The following is a 20599-nucleotide window of genomic DNA, read 5'->3' on the forward strand; positions in this document are numbered from 1 at the left end:
GGCACAGCGGGTTATAATTTCCTGGTGATTAAGAGTGAACCCTGAGTATACCCAAAGGTATAAGTGAGAGTGTGAGACAGCCTAGGGAGGGTACTTGTCATTAAGGTGTTACAGTGTCCCCTGCAATGAGGACCACTCTAGCTCTTCCCATGTGAGGTGTGTGTCTCTCCCCTGTCTGTGCTGCTAGATGTCAGAGGTCACTTCTTCCAGATCTAAGGACACAGAGGCTCAGACCATGAGCTGATTGCACTTGTGTATGTCTGGTCCTTGTGTGAGCTACTTCCTTGGCATGCTGCTAACAGGAGAAGCGGAATTTAAAGCTTCCTGTTTACTTTCCCACGAGAAGTCTCCTGGACGCTGAGGGTGTGTTGCTGGGCCCCCTCTTTTGCACCTGCTACCGTCTTTCTAGAAGAAATCCTTAGAAGCCCGTGGGTGTCCATGAGCTGGAGCACCAAGGATGGGGCACTCAGAGCTGACTTGTCCAGGCAGCGCCCATCCTCTGGCCATTATATGTTGCTGTCGTGTGTGAAGGCAGAGACAGGGCCCAAACCTCTAGTTCTGTCTCTTCCTGTCTTCCGATCTCAGGAGGTTTTGGAGGGCTGCTCGTGGTTACACATGTTTGAAGCGACATTTCCAGGATGTGGTTGTTGGGCCCTGGCCTTGGTCCTGACCTTGAACCTGCTCTCCTGGATGATACTAGCAGGGGTTTCCTGTTTCTGAGCCTCACCCAGGAGTCCTCGCTGGCATGTCACCAGTCATCCTGGTTTTGTCTTTAGAGAACCTGGCAGATATTTGTCCACACCGTCATCAATTCTTACCACCTGTGTGGAGTTTATTGTATCCACTTACTTCTGTGTTTTTAGAAATACTCCCTTCTCTCATCTGGTCTTAAAAAGCAAAGACCTTAAAAAGCAAATAAACCTGTTAGAAGAAACTTAGATCTTGGAGTGGTGCAGTAAGAAATCTGCTCTATGTATTTGGAAGTCCCAGATTTTGCTTAATTATCTGACTAAAGTATGTCAGGGAAGCTAAAACCATCTGCAACTCAGTATTGATAAAAGGGCGAATCCACTTGCCTTTAAACTGATTCCCTGTCATTTTATACCTTTTGCGTGCATGCTGTGCTAAGTCGCTTCAGTTGTGTCCAACTCTTTGCAACCCCATGGAGTGTAGCCCGCCAGCTTCCTCTGTCCATGGGATTCTTCAGGCAGGAATACTAGAGTGGGTAGCCATGCCCTCCTTCAGGGGATCTTCCCGACCCAGGGATTGAACCCATGTCTCTTATGTCTCCTGCACTGACAGGTGGGTTCTTCACCACTAGCACCACCTTTATTGAATCCTTTTCCCTTCATAATGAGATCCTCAAAGGCAGGTGCTTGCCCAGAGAAAAGGCTCTGGTTGTTTTCTGACGCGCTGTGTGGGTAGTGCCTCTGACTCTTGTAATCCGGAGTCTAGAGCTGTGTTTAGATCCTTAGGGAAACCTAATGCCAGCTGGCTCACTGCTGCTCCTGAGTAGGTGGAGGGATTCGAGTGTAAACATAGGCGTGGCCATGGGAAGGACTGGAGGTGGAATTTCGGGGAGTTCTTAGAAAGGGAGGGCGGAGAATGTTTAGATGGTTTCATGGACAGACAGGGCTCCCAGCCGCAGGCATGCCTGAGCTCCCAGGTGGATCTGTGGCTTCAGGGCTGATCCTTCAAGAGATTATTTTATCCTCTAGCTCGCTCTCTGAGATGTATCCTCACTGCCCTGAAGCCCCTCTTCTGCTGCTGTAGACACGGAAGCCAGGCTTCTCACTGAGAGCTGGGTGACACCTTCCCGGGAGGGTGGAGAAGGGAGGATTAAAAGCTTGGGGAATCCTGGGGCCAGGTCCCAGCCAGTGCTCAGATGAGGATTGCTGGCCCAGGAAGGTCCAGAACAGGTCCTGGGAGGGCAGGGGCGATGTGTGGAGGGGGTCCAGTGGGCAGCGGTGCTGACACCAGAACCCTGGCTTCTAGAACCTTCACAGAGGCCTGTGTCCATGCCCCCGCACAGTCCCTACTCCGTGATGTCCTGCTCTGTTAACCCAAAGGATTGACAAGCTGCATACCCAGGACTTTCCCAGGCTCTTTGTCATAGCAACAAGAACTCCGCTTGGTTGCCTGCAAGGAAACAGCCCTGAGTCTATCCTGCTGCCATCTGAACTGGCCAGAGCTGCTCCCCGACCACCTGCCGTCACCCAGGACTGACTAAAGGGGCCGGAGGACACAGGTGACACGCCTGTGCCCTGAAGACTGCCCTTTGATTGGCAGAGGGTGATCGGGATGGATGAGAGCAGGGGCTGGCCCATGCTGGTCATGCTCTATCATACGTGTATTGACATGTGCTGTTGCTCTTGTCTGTGTGTCCTTGTCTGAAAAACAGGAGTGGAGACCAGGGGTCACTGTGTCCCTGGCAAAATGTGGTGATGGTGCACTCGGGGTGGCATGTGACCACATAGAAAGTTCTGGGTGGGGTGGGGTGGGGTGGGATGGCCACTCAACCTCTGGGCAGGCCCCTAAGCAGCAGGGAGTAAGGAAGTCATCCCTAAAAGGACACATAATGCTGACCCCCATCAGCCTTGAAACATGGTGACTTTGTGTCTGGCTTTGAAAGGGTTGCTTGCTGCTGGCCGGAGTGTGCCATCCGCAGTGGGAGTGATTGTTTCTTTGGGTGTCCCGCTGCACCCCGTTCCGGGACGGAGATCAGAAGGGCAGCGTGTCTGCGGGAAGCAGACTGTGAGCAGGAAGCCACGGGAACCCTTTGAGCTCTCCTGCAGTGTGTTTGTCTGACTTAGAAGGGAAAGAGTGCGCTCCTGGCCACTTATTTCTGAAGAGGAGCCTCCGGTGAGAGAGATACAGCTCCCGGCAGCAAGTCCGCAGGTCTGGAGGGAGGGTGTCCAGGCCCGAGCCTGGCCGGTGTTGGAAATGTCCCTGAGGCCTTCTTCAGCCAGATTTCTGTCGTGTCCGTGAGGGGCTCCCTCTCTGTCACAGCCCCGGCAGCGGCAGGAAGGTGTGCTCTGTTGGCTTCGGACCAGCCCAGACTTTTTCTGGCAGGGGAAGTGCAGACTCAGGGCCCTGAGATGGGGCTGGAGGAGGGGCAGGCTGCTCTGTGGAAGGAAGCGGCTCCTTCAAGTCCCCCTTCCGCTCACCCCCGAGCCTCGACCCTTCCCCTGCCCGACCCCACCCCACGCCATGAACTTTGGTGCCCAATAATAGATGCTTCACGAAGGGACTCCTCTCCCCATCACCTATGCAGGGACCTTTGAAAGGGACAGAGCTCCCATTCCTGGGTTGGCTTTTTAAACCCACTTTTGTCACTTTTATTGACTAATTGTAAGTAATACAGATATTTTAAAAGTATAGTTCAGTTCAGTCGCTCAGTCCTGTCCGACTCTTTGCGACCCCATGGACTGCAGCACACCAGGTTTCCCTGTCCATCACCAACTCCCAGAGTTTACTCAAACTTATCTCCATCGTGTCAGTGAGGCCATCCAACCATCTCATCCTCTGTTGTCCCCTTCTTCTGCCTTCAATCTTTCCCAGCATCAGGGTCTTTTCCAGTGAGTCAGCTCTTCGCATCAGGTGGCCAAAATATTGGAGTTTCAGCTTCAGCATCAGTTCTTCCAATGAATATTCAGGATTGATTTCCTTTAGGATGGACTGGTTGGATCTCCTTGCAGTCCCAGGGACTCTCAAGAGTCTTCTCCAACCTTACCTTCCTCAAACACAGGGTCTTGCAGGGACATGGGTGATGGAGCAGCCTGGCAAGGGAGTAGCCCTGCCGGGGGAGTCTTCAGGACAGGGTCGGGGCCGCAAATGAAGTGGGAGGGGCTCTGCTTCCCGGGGAATGACTGGCTCCCTTCAGCCATCCACGCTTTAGCACAAAGAAGCTTCTGAGCCACTGTTAACAGAGGTGAATTCATAGCACTTGTAAAATGGTCAGAATCTCTCAGAGGCAGGAGGGAGCTAGACAGAAGATCCCAGGGTAGATGAAGGCAAGTGTCCTTACCCTGAGTGCAGTGTGGGACCCGTGGACCACGGAGTATCCCCTCAGCACCGTGCAGCCTGGACACCCTTCCCTGCGCAGGACAGTCTGCAGCTGTTTCTTCAATGAATCTAAGACCTCGTTCTGTGCCGAGTGCACTTGGACAGGCCAGCACGCTCCCTGCTATGTGGGCCCCTTGTCTTTTGTCTGATTACTGGGGAGCCTGTGACAGTGAAATGATTTAAAAGTTGTTTTTATTTTCTTTTTAACCTTGATGCTGTGTGGTTGTGCTTGTGTGGTTGTGCTTATGTTGTTGATGATGTGTGGACAAAACAAGACATGATTTTTTTTTTTTTTGTCCAGTGGAGACAGCCTGTAGTACAGCTTCTTGGAGTGTTACTGCGTTCATTAGCACCTCAAGACCCACATGGGGTTGGATGGTTAAAAATATACACACTAATCTGCCCACTTATAGTTAATCCCATGGCCTCTGATTTTTAGTATCACAATTAATAGTACTGTTTGAGGTAGAATCTTAAAAGAAAAAAGATACAAATGAATTTATTTAGAAAACAGAAATAGGATCACAGACAGAAAACAAACTATGGTTACCAAAGAGGAAAGGGGGTGGAGAAGGATAAGTTAGGAGTTTGGGATTAACATACACACACATGTCGTAATAGATAACCAGCAAGGAGCTACTGCATAGCACAGGTTGCTAGACTCAATATCTTATAATAACCTGTAAAGGAAAAGAATTTGAAAAAAGAATATGTATCCATATATATGAATCACTTTGCTGCAGACCCAAAACCTACACAACATTGTAGATCAACTGTATTCCAATTAAAAAAAAAAAAGTTAAAAACAAAAATATTGCTGCTTGGGGAAAATACAGTCTTAAAACAGATTAAAATTTTAGACTCTTAAAATATTCCAGTTGACTCTGCATTTTATTAATAATAGGGCTGTCGTGTCTGACTCTTGCAACCCCATGGACTGTAGCCCGGACTCCAGTCTCTTCTATGCATGGATTTCCCAGGCAAGAATTTTACTCGACTGGGTTACCATTTCCTCCCCCAGGGGATGATCTTCCCGAACCAGGGATCAAACCTACATCTCTCTCATCTCTGGCATTGGCAGGCAGATTCTTTACCAACTGTACCACCAGGGAAACCCTTTAATAGCTTTATTTGGGTTTAAATAAAAACAAAATTTTAAAATAAATGTTTTATTTTAGGGCAGCTCAGATGAACAGATTCGGTTTTTAGATTTAGATGAACAGATTTGACTTTTTAGATTTATAAAACTGATGCAAAGCTCTAGGGACTTACCATACAGAAGAGTTTTAGGTTCACAGCAAAATCGAGATAAAAATACAGAGTTCCTGCATAGCCCTCGCCCTCCCCTCCTCCCCCAACACACAGCCCCCACCAGTGCTGACTTCCGGCCCCCACCAGAGGCACATGTGTTACACCTGCGTGCTGACACATCATCTTTGGGGCTGGCAGAGGGGGCTGCCTCCCCCTGATCCTCGCTTGCTCCCCCAGAGAGAGTGATGGCAAAGAATAAAGGAAGATCCGGACAGAGTCTAACCTAGTGCCTGGCAGACACGGATTGCCCAGTGCCACGGTTTTCAGAGTTGATCGTGTGTTGAGCTTCTACTGCCATGGACTTCTGGCTGGGAGGTGCCGGGGGCAATGCAATCCTGTGGAATCACAGACCAGTGCTTCTCAGATATACTGCGATGGGAACTCCCTGGAAGACTCAGGTTGCTATGTCTTCTCCTGCTCCCTCTGCCAGGGAAGAACATGAACACACCTCAGTTGGCTTTAGGGCAGCAGGGCTTGTTGGGGGGGGGGGGGGTCCTGAGAGTAAAGGGTGGGTGTGACTGGCTGGCCACCTGGTTTGGTTTCCCTTTCACTGCTGTGCTTTGAAGGGGTGACTGAAGGTAAAGAGGGACGTGCAGGATCCATAGCCCCAAAGCCCGAGGCTGGGATGTGTGTTAGTCGCTCAGTCATGTCAGACTCTCTGGGACCCCTTGGACTGTAGCCTCCCAGGCTTCTCTGTCCATGGGATTCTCCAGGCAAGAATACTGCAGTGGGTTGCCATTTCCTCCTCCAGGGGATCTTCCCAACCCAGGGATCGAACCCCAGTCTCTTTCATCTCCTGCATTGGCAGGCAGATTCTTAACCACTGAGTCACCTGGAATGCCCCAGGGCTAGGATGGTTCTGGTCAAATAACCACACCATACCTTTATGACTGTTCTTTTCCCTCGTGGCTGTTTCTCATCCTTGTAGACCTCTCTTCACCATCCACCCTCTTTGCATAACCCCATGGTGCTTAATGAGGGACTTGCCTTATAAACATTTTGAGTTGCTTAGATTGAATAATACTTATAATCGACCAGATGTTCTTAAAATAGTTTGTTGTTTCATTCATCTTGACATTCGCATTAGGAAAACAAAGACTGTTTTTTTCTTGCATTGTGCATTGTGAGTTTCTTTGCCAACTCCTATTTCAAGTTTGCAGCTGCTCAATGTTTGCAAGGTCATATTCAGCCCATCCTGTGTGTTGGGAAGGTCGTGGTGGGCTTAGACAATGTAACTTCTTCTTCTTTTTTTTTTTTTTTTTTGGTAAAATATGCCCGATTGTTGTTCGCTCTTAATCGTGATGATAAGCTCACCTCAGAGAGGGTCTACTCTGGAGGAAAGAATACTGACCAGGTGCCAGGAAATCATGTCTGACCTGCTCCAAGGCTAAATTGGAAGACACGGAAGTGAGGGGCCGCGGCTGACCTGTGCCCAGGGCAGCAGAAGGCCGCACTGTCTCAGGTGAAGTGGAAACCGTGGTCCAGGAAGAAAGGAAGCAAGAGGTCAAGGCCTCTGCGCTGGACTGAGAGTCGTGTCTTTGGCCAGACTGTAAACAGGAAAGGCACCAAGCTGCAGGAGAATGAGGCGTCTAGGAAGGGACTAGCCAGGGACGACCTGCGGCCCAGGGTGAGAGGCAGTGTGTGGGGTGGGGCTGTGGGCTTCAAGACAGTGTACAAGGGTAAAGCTCCCGATTTCTGCCAGCTGGGGTGATGTCCAGCCTTACCGCAGCCTGCGCAACTGGAGGCTTCTGAGGTTTGGGTTGGTTTCCTTCTTCCAAAGTAATCTGGGCCCATCAGCGTGAACTTCCTGACCCTGAGCCGATCTTATTTTTTGGTTCAGCTTCTCTCCTCACTCTCATTCTCATCAGTTAATGTTCAGGCTCTTCAGTCTAGCACGATGACCTCTGCTTACCAAGCAGGCACTATGTCCCAGGAATTTTAAATATATTATTTCTCACTCACTCTTCACAACTGTACATGTGAGGTGATGATGTATAGGTTTAACAGAGAGAAAAAAAAAAAAACAACTTAGTTAAAGTTCATGGAGGTTGAGTAGTTTCTCCAAAATCACATGACCAAGTGTCAGGACAGGAATTTGAACCCAGGTCTCAGGGTGACATACCGTGTCATCCGATGCTTGGCAGGTGACATCTCTGCAGAATCTGGGCCACAGACCTTGGGGACAGTGTCCACTGCCGCCTGTCCGCAGCTCTCCAGGACAGAAAAGCCAATTGAGCAATCTCTGCCTCCTTGGGGACACTTCCAGTCTTAAGTGATTTCTCAGTGCTTCTAATAAAGTTTTGTGATCCCTGTTAGGGCCTAGCTAACATTCTTACACCAAATAATTGATGCCTTTGAACTGTGGTGTTGGAGAAGACTCTTGAGAGTCCCTTGGGCAGCAAGATGATCAAACCCATCAATCCTAAAGGAAATTAATCCTGAATATTCATTGGAAGGACTGATGCTGAAGCTGAAGCTCCAATACTTTGGCTACCTGATGCGAATAGCCGACTCATAGAAAAGACCCTGATGCTGAGAAAGATTGAAGACAGGAGGAGAAGGGGACAACAGAGGATGAGATGGTTCGATGGCATCATTGATTCAATGGACACTGAGCAAGCCGTGGGAGATGGTGAAGGACAGGGAGGCCTGGCATGCTGCAGTCCATGCGGTCACAAAGAATCGACACGACTGAGCAACTGAACTACGGAACAACAACTTAGTCAAAATATAGTTGGTGCTCCGTCCTGTGAGCTTTAAGAGACATTAAGGATTCAAACAGAAGAAGGTACTGGGAAATATAAACAAAAGCATCTTGGCCCATGATCCTGGGATTCAAACAACAGTGGACATTTAAAATAATAATAATCGTAGATTCAAGGTGCAGGGAAATGTTACAGAAGAAAATAGACTCAGGGAGTGGGGGAGTCTTGGCTCTGGTACCCTCTGCACCCTCCAGATTGCTGAATGACCCCTCAAATCAACTAAGTTGCTCTGGCCCCTTTGACTTAAGTTCAGATTATCATGTCTGTTTTAATTATCTGGAAGTTCCAACCATTCTGAAAGCTACTTGAATTTGTATCAGAGTCCTCTTCTTCTTCTTTTTGATGTTTTCTTCTACAATTTTATTTATTTATATTTGGCTGCACTGGGTCTTCATAGCTGCATGTGGATTTTCTCTCATTACCCGGGACGGGCATTGCTCTGGAGTTGCAGTGGCTTCTCTTGTTGCACAGCAGGGGCTGTATGGCACGTGGACTCAGCAGTTGCAGCTCCCGGGCTCTAGAGCACCGGCTCAGTAGCTGTGGTACACGGGCTTAGTTGCTCCTTGGCATGTGGGATCTTCCCTGATCAGGGACCAAACCCGTGTCCCCTGGATTAGCAGGCAGATTCTTAGCCACAGACCACCTCAGAGTTCTCTTCTAACAATGGAAGTTACACTTACTTCAGACTAAGTTGGTCTCGGATATTAACTGACCTGGGAAGAGGCCACTGCTCTGAATTCTGATTTCTGTCCTCCCCGCCAAAGCCCATTCCAGCTGGAATTCAGTAATTCCCCTTGCTTGTCTGAGCTCCCACAGGTCAGGGTCCCCTCTGCTGCTCCGTCAGCCTGGCGTCACTCACACCCTGGCTCTTGAGTCCTTGTGTCTTATCTCCTCTGAGTTTCCACGATCATCCTATGGTCTCTTCCCATGAGTCCCAGTGCCTTCATTCCACCGGTGCCCTGCCTGGAACCCACAGTGCTTCATCCTAACTAAATATTTGCTTAGTGATACCCAGTGAACTATGACTGTCAAAACACAAGAAGAGGATTTTTTTTTTTTTTAAGAGAAGTATCATAACCCTTGTACTTACCACGTGGTGCAGTGGTAAAGAATCCAGCTGCCAATGCAGGAGATGCAAGAGACGTGGATTTGGTCCCTGGGTCAGGAAGATCCGGAGAGAGTCAATTCCTAGGCAGGTTGATAAGAAGTCCAGGGTCCCCAAGGAGGAGAAAGCTATCTGAAGCTCCCGAGGAGGAGAAAACTACAAATGTGTGTGTGTGTGTGTTTTTTTCCTACATTGCTTTGCCTTAGTCAATATAACAATGTATCTTGCTCAAGGACATGTTTTTGCTTAACAAGAACCTTCTGACTAATCCTGTTGTCTTAAAATGTATATTATGGGAGTGGGTCTAGTAAGACCTTTCTATTGTTAGATGTAGTCCCGTTAAGATGTAGGTTGTGGAGTGAGTCTGGTGAGATCTTTCTACTATTAGTTCTAATCTGGTTATTTTAAGATGCATGTTGTGGGAATGGGTCTGGTAAAAGTATATAAGGCCTTGAAAAGACTAGCTAGTGGGGCTCTCTCTGTCCCCCTTCTGATGTCTCTGTCAGAAGCTTTCTCTGTCATCTTTCACTTTAATAAAACTCTGCTACATAAAAGCTCTTGAGTGATCAAGCCTGGTCCCTGGTCCTGAATCTAAATCTTCTTCTTCGGGGATCACAAATCTGACCTCGTTCACCATAAGCTGTCAGTCTTATGGAGGGGTAAATGGCAACCCACTCCAGTATTCCTCCCTTGAAACTCCCATGGACAGAGGAGTCTGGCGGGCCACAGTTTATCGGATTGCAAAAGTCAGACGTGGCTGAGTGACTGAACATACACACACGTGCACACACTGTGACCTTGAGAATGACTCACACGGGTGGTGGCCACATCCAGGCCCCGACTGTAGGAAGGACCGGGGTCATCAGTGTTTCTCACAGGCGGATGAGCTGTGACTACATGAGGCATCGCAGGGGAAGGCAGAGGGGGTTTACTGAGCCTTGCCAGGTGTGCCAGGCCTTTCATACGGTCTCTCCTAATGCTGCACCAGCCCTGGGAGATGGAGATTATGGCGCCATCACACAGATGGGCAGACTGAGGTCAGGTAACCCAGCACCCTATAGCTATGGGTGTTCTGTTGGCCCTGGAAGCATAGAGTCCCTGTGGGGTCATCTCTGTTGTCTGGTGAAAGATGCTCAGACGCTTCTCTCTCCTATTTTGATATCCACCCCCTTTTCACAACTATAGGAAATGCAACTTCCCCTTAAAACTCAAACCTCTCCCCTGCAAAGTTCTCCTCTTCTGAGAATTCTAACCCAGGCTGGTTGCTAGTTTTTCTGAAGTTCCTGAGCACTGATTTCACACGTAATCCTAAACTCTCCCTTGTGTTATCAGTTAGCTTTTTATTTGGCAGAGAATGTTCTTGAGTTGAAACTGAATACCCCAAGGTGGAGAACTCTCTCATGTATCTTCGAGACTTTCTAAGATCCGAGAGCCGTCTTGTGTACATTCTGGTCATGGGTTGGTGCTGTTCTGTCTTCTTTTCTTCCCCTTGATGTGTTGTATCTTTGTCACTATGTACACAGTCTTCTGGGCTTCCCAGGTGGCCCTAGTGGTAAAGAACTCAGCTGCCAATGCAGGAGACACAAAAGATGCGGGTTCGATCCCTGGATCAGGAAGATCCTCTGCAGAAGGGAAATGACAGCCCACTCCAGTATTCTTGCCTGGAGAATCCCATGAACAGAGGAGCTTGGTGGGCTACAGTCTATGGGGTTGCAAAGAGTCAGACACGACTGATGCAACTTAGCACGCACACATGTAAACAGTCTTCTGCCGTATGTATGGAGTTGAATGAGACAAACCCTCTTTTCACGACCTCACAGACTGGGGGCAATGCAGATGTAGCTTGCTCTCCAAACCTTTTCATTCCTCAGTTCAGACAGTGAGGTTCCGTAGGAAAGGATGCCCGCTGTCTAAATCAATTTAGGTCCTGAGATTAGGATAGCAAGTGGTAAGAGTTCAGATGGCCAGGAATTTTATGTGAAATTTATATGAATATTTCCCAGTTCTGAATTTGGGGAGCAAGGGGTGCTGGTAGAATAAAGCACATACTTACCAACGCAGGTGCAAAATAAATGTCTTTAAGGCTTAAATCCAGTGCCAGGGGCAGGATGGGAGAAGGCACATCCCTGGATGCAAGCATCTGATTCATCAGCAGACAGTTATGGAGGCCACGTGGGTCAGAGCTGAGCTGAGAGCTGGAGGCTGACCCTTTCTCTGCCCCCTCGAGCCACAGACAGTGGAGATCAGTGTGTGAACATAGTAATAGGAAGACGCATACTGTCAGGGGAGCACAGACCAGGGGGGACATGGCCGGGGAATGTTGGGGAGGCTGGGGAGGTGAGGGCTGTTCATCCATGGCTCTGTGTAATGTCCACTTCACCCAAGACACTGCGGGATGCACTTGACCCACAGAAGTGAACAAGCCTGCCCAAGGTCCCGCCTCCCTGAAGCTCACAGTTTAGACAGTCTTCCAGGATTTTCTTAGGAGGCAGTGGTGCATGTTTCTGGAAGGTCAGTTGACACCTGGGCAGTGAGGACAGAGACGGTGTGGGAAGACCGTCCACCTGGAAGACACAGAGCACTGAGGCCAGAGCTTCACACACTGGCTTCCCTGTGGTGTTCCTACAGCAGAAAACAGCGTGACCTGATCAACAGCTATTTTGACCTGATCAGGTCAACAGCTTGACCTGATCAACAAAAGCTTCTCTCGCTTACTTGCTGAGGTCCTGCCCTCCTGGGCTGGGTGCTTGATTGGTGGGGTTGTGTCTTCCTCAAGACCCATCGGAGGGATGGAAGGAAGGATGGGGGTGGGTGGATCCCTCGTTACCCATCAATACGGGGAAGAAATATTGCTATCAATATGGGAAAGGAATATTACTATCAATACGAGAAAGGAATACTACCATCAATACAGGGAAGGAATATTACTATCAATATGGGGAAGGAATATTACCATCAATACGGGGAAGGAATATTACCATCAATACGGGGAAGGTATATTACCATCAATACGGGAAAGGAATATTACCATCAATACAGGGAAGGAATATTACCATCGATACGGGGAAGGAATATTACCATCGATACGGGGAAGGTATATTACCATCAATACGGGGAAGGAATATTACCATCGATACGGGGAAGGTATATTACCATCAATACGAGAAAGGAATATTACCATCGATAACGGGGAAGGTATATTACCATCGATACGGGGAAGGAATATTACCATCAATACGGGGAAGGAATATTACCATCGATACGGGGAAGGTATATTACCATCAATACAGGAAAGGAATATTACCATCCATACGGGGAAGGAATATTACCATCGATACGGGGAAGGTATATTACCATCAATACAGGAAAGGAATATTACCATCAGTACAGGGAAGGAATATTACTATCAATATGGGGAAGGTATATTACCATCAATATGGGAAAGGCATATTACCATCAATACAGGAGAGGAGCATCACCCACAGACCAGGTCAGGGGCCTCTGGCTAAAACTTCTTGGAGGACCCGATGAGGCCTATGAAACTCTGGCCCCTCAGCGGTCACTCGGCCAGCCCCGGGGCCCCAGGTTCAGCCAGGAGTGGCCCTGCCCGGGTTCTGTGGAGGCCACGCAGATCTGATGGCCTGTGCTTCTCTCGTTTCAGACTGCTCTGCCATGAGCGCCGCGCGCGCGTGCCGGCCGTCCTGGGACTTGGCCCTGGACCCACTGGTGTCCTGCAAGCTGTGCCTGGGGGAGTACCCCGTGGAGCAGATGACGACCATCGCCCAGTGCCAGTGCGTCTTCTGCACCCTGGTTGGTCTCGCCGGGAACGCCGGCTTAAAAGGATTTCGGGATAAGCCTTCTGCTTTTGTTTTAGAGACAGCATGCAGGGTCACTCACCATTATGCAGTTTTATTGGAAGGGTTCTCTTCTGAGTTCATCGGGCTCCCCAGGCAGGTTCCTTTGCAGGTGCCCGTGGTGCAGAAGTGGCCAGTTACACAGAGGCCTGGGAGCTGGGAACGCAGCTGAGAAACCCTGCCGTGGTGTGCACGCTCCTTTCTGGAAAAGAAACCTTCACCATAGCTTGCGTCCGATTTAATTAAACAGTGGTGTGCCTGAGATGGTCGGGGTGCCATCCTGGCGAGTGTGCCCACAGCAGAGTTGGCTCTGTGTGTCCCCTGGCACTGCCTTAGCGCTAAACTGAAGAGGATGTATTTTTTTTTTTTTTTTGGTTTTATATTGATGTATAGTCTTAACAATGTTGTGATAGTTAGACATGTCAGTATGCTTAGTCACTCACTCGTGTCTGACTCTTTGCGACTCTTTGGAATGTAGCCCCTCTGTGCATGGGATTTTTCAGACAGGAACACTGGAGTGGGTTGCTGTTTTCTTCTCCAGGGGATCTTCCTGACCCAGAAATCGAATCCATGTCTCCTGCATTGTCGGTGGATTCTTTCCCCGCTGAGCCATCAGGGGAGCCTCTATGAATAGTTTCAGTGCACCGCAAAGCAGCCCATCCATACATGCACGTGCATCCATTCTCCCCCAAACTCCCCTCCCGTGAGAGTGTTGAAATCACACCTGGATCTCCTGAAGATGCCGCCAGCATCATTTTGAGCCAAAGGCTGTACGGGATTTAAGGGCTGCAGGCCTTCTGTTCCCATCAGGCCTCACTCAGACCCAACATTTTAGTCATCAGAAAAGGAAAGTGCGGGTGTAGGATTTATTTTCAGTTTGTCTCATTGCATTTTATTTTTTTCCCATTCAAGGAATTCCAAAATTTAAAAAAGTCCAGAAAAAATATTTTTCTTTAAACTGTGAACAACTAAAAAAGTTTCTGTTACAAGTAAACTCTCCAGACGGCCTGCCTGTGTGTTGCTCAGATGTCCTGGTTAGTTTCTGTCCCCTCACAGCTGCCTCCCCAGAGGCTTCTCCCTTCCTGCCCCTTGCTCTGTTTGTCTCTTGATCTTGAAAGACAAGACCAAGGTCAAGATCAAGATCTCTTGAAATGTAGGCTCATTTGGTAGCATCATCTACATTTTACGGATAAGGAGACGGAGGTTGCAGTCATTTAAGTCTGTGTGTCCAGCTTCCTTTTATGCTAGACCCTGCCTTCTTGAGGGCACAGTTCTGCCCCCAAATACCTGGTTTACAGCAGGACCCGTGACTGCTGTTGTTCAGGCGCCCAGTCGTGTCCCACTCTCTGCAACCTCACAGACCTCAGCATGCCAGGCTTTGCTCAGATTCATGTCCATTGAGTCGATGATGCTATCTAATCATGCTGATAGATGAATTGAACCGCAGAGAGTCGGCCTCAGCTACGTGCTTGGTGGCCAAGCAATGTTGCCTCACTGACGCCCCAGGAAAGGAAATTCAACCTGGAGCACAAGAAGCTGTTTTGGGGCATTTTCTGAGCTGGGGAAGGATGGGAGGCAGAGGGCCCAGGGGGAGGTGGATGGACAGACAGACCTCCAGCCCAAGAAGAACACAGAGCATTTTCATTTCTGAAGGGTGAACTGGAATGGTCCAGCCGTGTCTGGCTGGATTAAAGAATCCCCTTTATGCAAAATCGCCTCTTTTCTTGCCTGAAGGGAAGTTTTCCAGCCTCAGCTAACTGGCTGGCTTCCCTGTGCAGCTGTGCCTGGGAGCAAGCTCCCAGCCACTCCCTGTCGCCCCCAGTATGCCATCGCGGGGAGGGCCTCCCGAGACCACAGCTCTCCTCTGTAAGGTCGCTCGTTCACCCGGCCGTGGTTTCACCCCGCCTTTCATTTGTTGTCCTTGTCGTTTTAGTTTCCTATTTCTACCGGATAGCAGCTCTAATTCAGATCAGATACTTAATTTAAGTCAGAGCTTGTGAACAGAGGAAAAGAGCACTGTTTTCTCACAGGGGGCTTGCTGGGAGCACTAAGAAACAGGGGATGGTTGTGATTTTTTTTTTTTTCCACAACCGTTTATTAGAAATTAAGATGTTGAGACCAGGCCTGCTTGGGTTTGCAGCTCCGTGTGGCTTGAAGCACAGGAAACACCTGTGTGCCCACAGCCTGGGGGGTGGGGGAAGGCCCCATCCCCTCATGGAGGCCCCAGGGCCCCCACCAGCAGAAGTGCCTGTGTCTTTTTCTTGGGGACAGACCTGAGAAGAGAAGAATGAAGAGAAGGCTCTCTTAAGATAAAAAAAATGATCAGAAAATTACAGGCTTTGGGTTAGAAGAAGAAGATTGACCTCGAGGAGGAAGAGGGTCCAGAGAAAGCCTGGAACTGCGCTCGGGCATCAGCGCCCTAAAATGCAGGCTGTTTCCGACTCCGCCGTCCTTGTGGGCCTCACCCGTGTAATGGAGATGAACGGAGTTCTCCCCGAGGCTCAGGGCACATGTGTGGAGGAGCTGCTCCATGGCAGGCCGTCTGCAGGCCCTTAACCCCTTCAGCTCATTTCTGAGTTCAGGGTTAGAACTGCAAGAATCCAAAAGAGCAGCTTTCCCCAGCCATGCGTCCCGGGGAACATCTGTCCTAAAAGATGCACTCAGATGACCATCACGGTTTGGTGGATTTGCTGAGCACCATGTGCCGGGTCCCTCTCTGTACCCACCCTGGGACACTCTGGGTGCCCGAGAACACAGAGGAAGCCCCAGAAATCCACAGGAGGGACAACTGTTGATTTAACTTGCAGCTCCCTGAATTATTGTATGTTAACCCCTCCTACCTGTGGCTCAGATGGCAAAGCATCTGTCCGCCATGTGGGAGATCTGGGGTTGATCCCTGGGTCAGGAAGATCCCCTGGAGGAGGAAATGGCAACCCGCTCCAATACTCTTGCCTGGGAAATTTCATAGGCAGAGGAGCCTGGTGGGCTACAGTCCAAAGCATCTCAAAGAGTCGGACCCGACCGAGCAGCTTCACTTCCTCACAACCCCTCCTGTCTTCCCTTCCCCCGGGAGGTCTTCATGATGAAGATGTAGTCGGATAACATGCTCATTCTTGATCCTGCACGACTCTGGAGCAGACAGACCGTGTCCTGCATGTAGGGCTTCTCCTGCAGCTTTGTCAGAAGCCCGAGGAGAGCACCCTCCTTGCGGAGGCAGGGGGGCGGATGGCGCCTACCCTCTAGGAGCTCCACCTCTCGGCCAGCACACTGGGGACGGGCAGCGTCGGACAGGCTTTGGTCTCTGCGGATGAGCAGAAGGAGTAGCTTCAGCTTCATGTTCTTCTGTGAGGCTGGGGGAGCAAGGGGAAGGCCTGGCTCGGTGCCAGAGTGCTCCCGGGTCATCAGAGCTGGCCTGAGTCATCCATAGAACATCCCCACTATTGCCTCCTGGTCACCTCCCAGTGTCACCCTGAGACTGGCCCCTGGGGTCAGGCATCTCCCGTCCTCTGGGTCCTTGTGGCCATGGCCCAGTTCTTAGAACAGGGCAGTTCTTTCCAGAACAAAGGGCATCCTGCGTTTTTATCAGCAGGCGTGTGACCGCACCGGCAGGGCTTCCCAAGGCAGGTCCACGTTTGATGGCTGGCTTTTCAGATCCTGGTGTAGCTGCAGGCTGGGCGAAGGCTGGGTCCGGTTCCCTACCCATGGCCAGGGCCGTCCTGGTGCCCTGATTGGGACTGGTCATCCTGCCCCGTCAGGTTCATCTTCACACTTGGAGACCAGGTTCTTATACATCTTTTGGTGATATGGATCGACTCTGGGCACCCTGGAGCCCACGGCCTCCATAGATGACACCTGCCACTCGGCTCAGCTCTGGGGCGCTTTCGCATCCCCCCCGCCCCCAGGCTTCGTAGTCCCCCCGGACCACCTGCCCTGTTTCTCGACTCCACGTGCTGTCACACCTGTGCACCGTCTCCTGGAGCTTCTGTGCCGAGGGCGGACCCAGCCCTGGGATGGACAACTTCCTCTCTGGGTGGCGATACTGAGTGAGCAGCATCCACACCTCGGGCCGGCCGGTCTGCCTCTTTGCGCTTGTTGTAGTGAGGCGGGGACGGCCACCATCACAGCTCCCCATGGCGCCCTCCGGAGAAGCGGGTGCTCAGTGCCTGCTGGTTTAATCGACCTGGAAAATCCCAGCAAGTGACAGACTCGCAGCTAAGAACTGTCGACTCCGTGCTCTTGAAGGAGAGCCCATCAGACGGGCTCAGCCTGTGTCTTTCTCTGCACCTGTGGTCACACGCTCTCCCACAAGGGTGGGGGCATTGTGGGGTGACAGGGCCTCAGAAGGGGTCGCGTCTGCCCCAGCTGCCTGTGGGGTCAGCCGTGCGTGGACACCAGGCTGCAGGTTGGTTGGGGGGCCCATGGAAAGGATGGGCACCCCAGTCTGGACTGGTAGACTGGCAGGGTTTTAGTGGGAAGACGTCCATGTGGACAGAGAGAGGCTGGTGGGTGCAGGCTAACAGGGTCAGAGTGGCAGGAACTGGTATTACTGAGACCTTCTCTGTGTGTCCTTCCAACATGGACACTGCCTGCATGGAAAGCCATTTTCCCCATCCAGTGGTTGACTGGGTTTTGACTCTTAGAAACCCTGAGGGACCCTGAGGGAAAGGCCCAGGGGACATACGGCGGGCTGAGCATTGACATTACCCAGTGCCCCCCAACTGTGGGGCCTACCTGGGCTTCAGCACCCAAGGGGTCAGAGAACTCAGAGGAGGTGAGTCCAGGAGACAGCTTGCTGGTGGTTTGGCAAGACCACTGGACCGAGAGTACACGTAGATGAGAGGTTTTTGGTGTTTTTTTTTTTTTTTTTTTCTCAGTAGAAAGTAAATTTGATTTTTTTTTCCCTCTAAAAATTTTGTTAATACAAAAGCAGCCTTCATCTCTTGGAGTCCCTGGTTTAGGTGAAGTCAATCCCTGCAGCCTGGAGTGGTGTTGCTGCCAGAACATACACGGCGGGGCTTGCTGGGTGGTCTGCTCCAGTTTCCAGCCCCTGGCAGCAGTTGGACGAGGGGTTTGCATGAAGCATCCTTGTCTCGCCCGCCGTGCTGGGTGGTGGCTCCAGCTGCCTGAGGACAGCCCTGTAGGAAGTGTCTGCCCTCCTCGCCCGCCAAGGGGCCCGGGGTGCCCATCCAGCTAGCTCTCTGACAGTGACCTGAGGTCCGTACCCCAGGTCTCCCCTCCTCTGCAGGGATGCGTGTCCATGTTCACGTCTGTGGAGGTGTTGGCTTGGTCTGTGTGCGGACCACTCACTCCCCTCGCTGTCAGCCTCTGTCTCTCCTGCCGAGTTGTTAAGGCCCTGCTTTTCAGCAGCACTCCATCAGGCCCAGGGCCTGGGAGGATAAACAGCCTGGGTTTCAAAGAGCCTGCCTCCTAGCAGAGGAGGGGGTAAGCAGACCCTCCCTGAGTGAGGCTGTGGGGGGCTGGGCAGAACTCATGGTACATGGGCAGGCACCTAGCCGCTGAAGCATCCTTTTTTGTCCTCGGGGTTTGTTTCCTTCCACACTGTGGGGGGCCAGGGGCCTCAGAGGGGTGCAGGCTCACATCTGGCACGACGGTTCACTGGCATTCCCACCAGGGCAGTGGTCCCAGGGTCTTGCCTGAACCCGGTCCACGGGAGTCCCATGGCTGCCGTTCAGATCTGCCTGTGTGGGCCATTTGTAAACACGGATCCCTGATAAGCAGAAGCCACTCAGGCACCTTTGAGCACTGCTTCTGGGGGTTTCTCCCTGCTGTTAGCATCATCAGTAGCCGACAGGCCTCCCAGGGAGAAAACAGACCAAGTTCAGGCTTGTTGCAGACTCCGCACCAGGCAGCCATCTCTCTGCGGCCCCTTCTGTTTGCGAAGGATTCCGAAGCAACGGGGATCCCAGCAGATCGGTAGCCCCCGCTCTGCATCTTTGGACCCGGGTTTCAAAGGGTTGGCTGAGAAAGTGGAGAATGAACAGTCTGGAACTTTCTGCAGCTCTCCATACTCTGCCTCACCGCTCCTGGACCCTCCTGTGCTTTGTGCAGTGGACGGCCCTTTCCTGAGAGGCCTTGTCCCTCTGGCCAGCTTTCCATCTCTGCTACCTTCCTGACCCCCCTCCCCAGGGTGGGTGACCCCCCACACACCCTGAAACCTCAGCATGGTGCGTCTTTGCCGGGAGGCTTGGAGTTCTTGATGGACAGGGAAGCCTGGCATGCTGCAGTTCATGGGGTTGCAAAGAGTTGGACATGACTGAGCGACTGAACTAAACTGGGGGTCTTGATGTCCTGGAGGGTCTCAGCACCCAAGCATCAGGGACACATAGAGACACGCTCTGGGGTGACTCAGACTTTGCGGGTCTGAAATGCATACGATTCTTTGTACTCATTAGAAAACTTACACGAGGTAACAGAAAACAAGTAAGAAATGATTGCTTATGGAAGAATTCTTGACTGGGGAGGAAGGAGGCCAGAATTTAAAAAACAAAACCGCCCCCTCTTCGGAGTCAGGCACACATGGGTTTGAGCCAAGCTCCTCCACTTACAGACCCCGACTTTGTCCTGTTTCTGACTTCCCTGAGCTTTGTTCTCTCCTCTGTCTAAGGGGAGCGATTAACACCTCCTAAGAGTCTTGTTTGTTTAGTTGGCTAACACAGGTGGTGATTAACTTGGAGTCTTGAGGCCTTCGGTTAAGAAGAGCTGTAATTAATACAATAGTCGGGAATACATCAGTGTCTGCCTCTGTCCTGTATGTTTATTTTCACCGAGGTTTCTGTGGCATTTTCGGGTGCTCATTTCAAGACATCTTTTTGCTATTAGATTGAAAAACACAGCTTGTGAGTCATGGCCCGGTTTCTATCTGGAAGAAGACTGGTCTTGTTTTCCATGGATGCTTGGTCAGATACAGATCCTCACTGCTCTCTCCTTTAAAGGGGCTTTCATGCTCTGCTAGTCTTTGTGTATTTTTTTTTTCAACTTAACTAATTAATTGATTTTTAGCTGTGCTGAGTCTTTGTTGCTGCGCAAGCTTTTCTCTAGTTGTGATGTCCCAGCTTCTTCCTGTGGTCACTTCTGTTGTCGTGGAGCACGGCCATAGGGTGCGTGGGCTTTGGCCTCTAGAGCACAAGCTCAGGAGTGTGGCTTGCTGGCTTAGCTGCTCTGTGGCACGTGGGGTCTTCCCAGATCAGGAATCAGACTGGTGTCTCCTGCATAGGTCTTTGCGTTCTTCTCCACTGAGCCGCCAGGGAAGTCGCCATCCCTTTTATATAGTGTGCAAATAGATGCTTCCAGAAACAGTTATTTTGCAGATTGTGCAGAGCCTGCTGGTGGCATAGAATGTTCACCCACCAGGCAGCCCTCCGCAGGTGTGATGCACTGCTTGTTGATACATGCAAGTCCTTGCACAGCGATGTCCTTGCACAGAAATGTCCCCTGAGTGTACCTATCACACCAGCTTTAACTGTTGCATTTTGTCAGCT

The 20599-nt window shown here is 50.7% G+C and overlaps 1 protein-coding gene across 1 annotated transcript in view; it reads left to right on the top strand.

Moving 5' to 3' along the window:
* The window catches only part of RNF144A (ring finger protein 144A), a 127695-nt gene that overhangs the window by 80301 nt on the left and 26795 nt on the right, over positions 1 to 20599 (top strand). The window contains exon 3 of the mRNA XM_068979444.1: positions 12908 to 13056. Within this exon, the coding sequence (XP_068835545.1) occupies positions 12919 to 13056 (138 nt within the window). The 5' untranslated portion in view covers positions 12908 to 12918. The remainder of the gene's footprint in view (positions 1 to 12907; positions 13057 to 20599) is intronic.

The sequence above is a fragment of the Capricornis sumatraensis genome, chromosome 1, assembly GCF_032405125.1.
Source record: "Capricornis sumatraensis isolate serow.1 chromosome 1, serow.2, whole genome shotgun sequence".
Taxonomy (NCBI): Eukaryota; Metazoa; Chordata; class Mammalia; order Artiodactyla; family Bovidae; genus Capricornis; species Capricornis sumatraensis.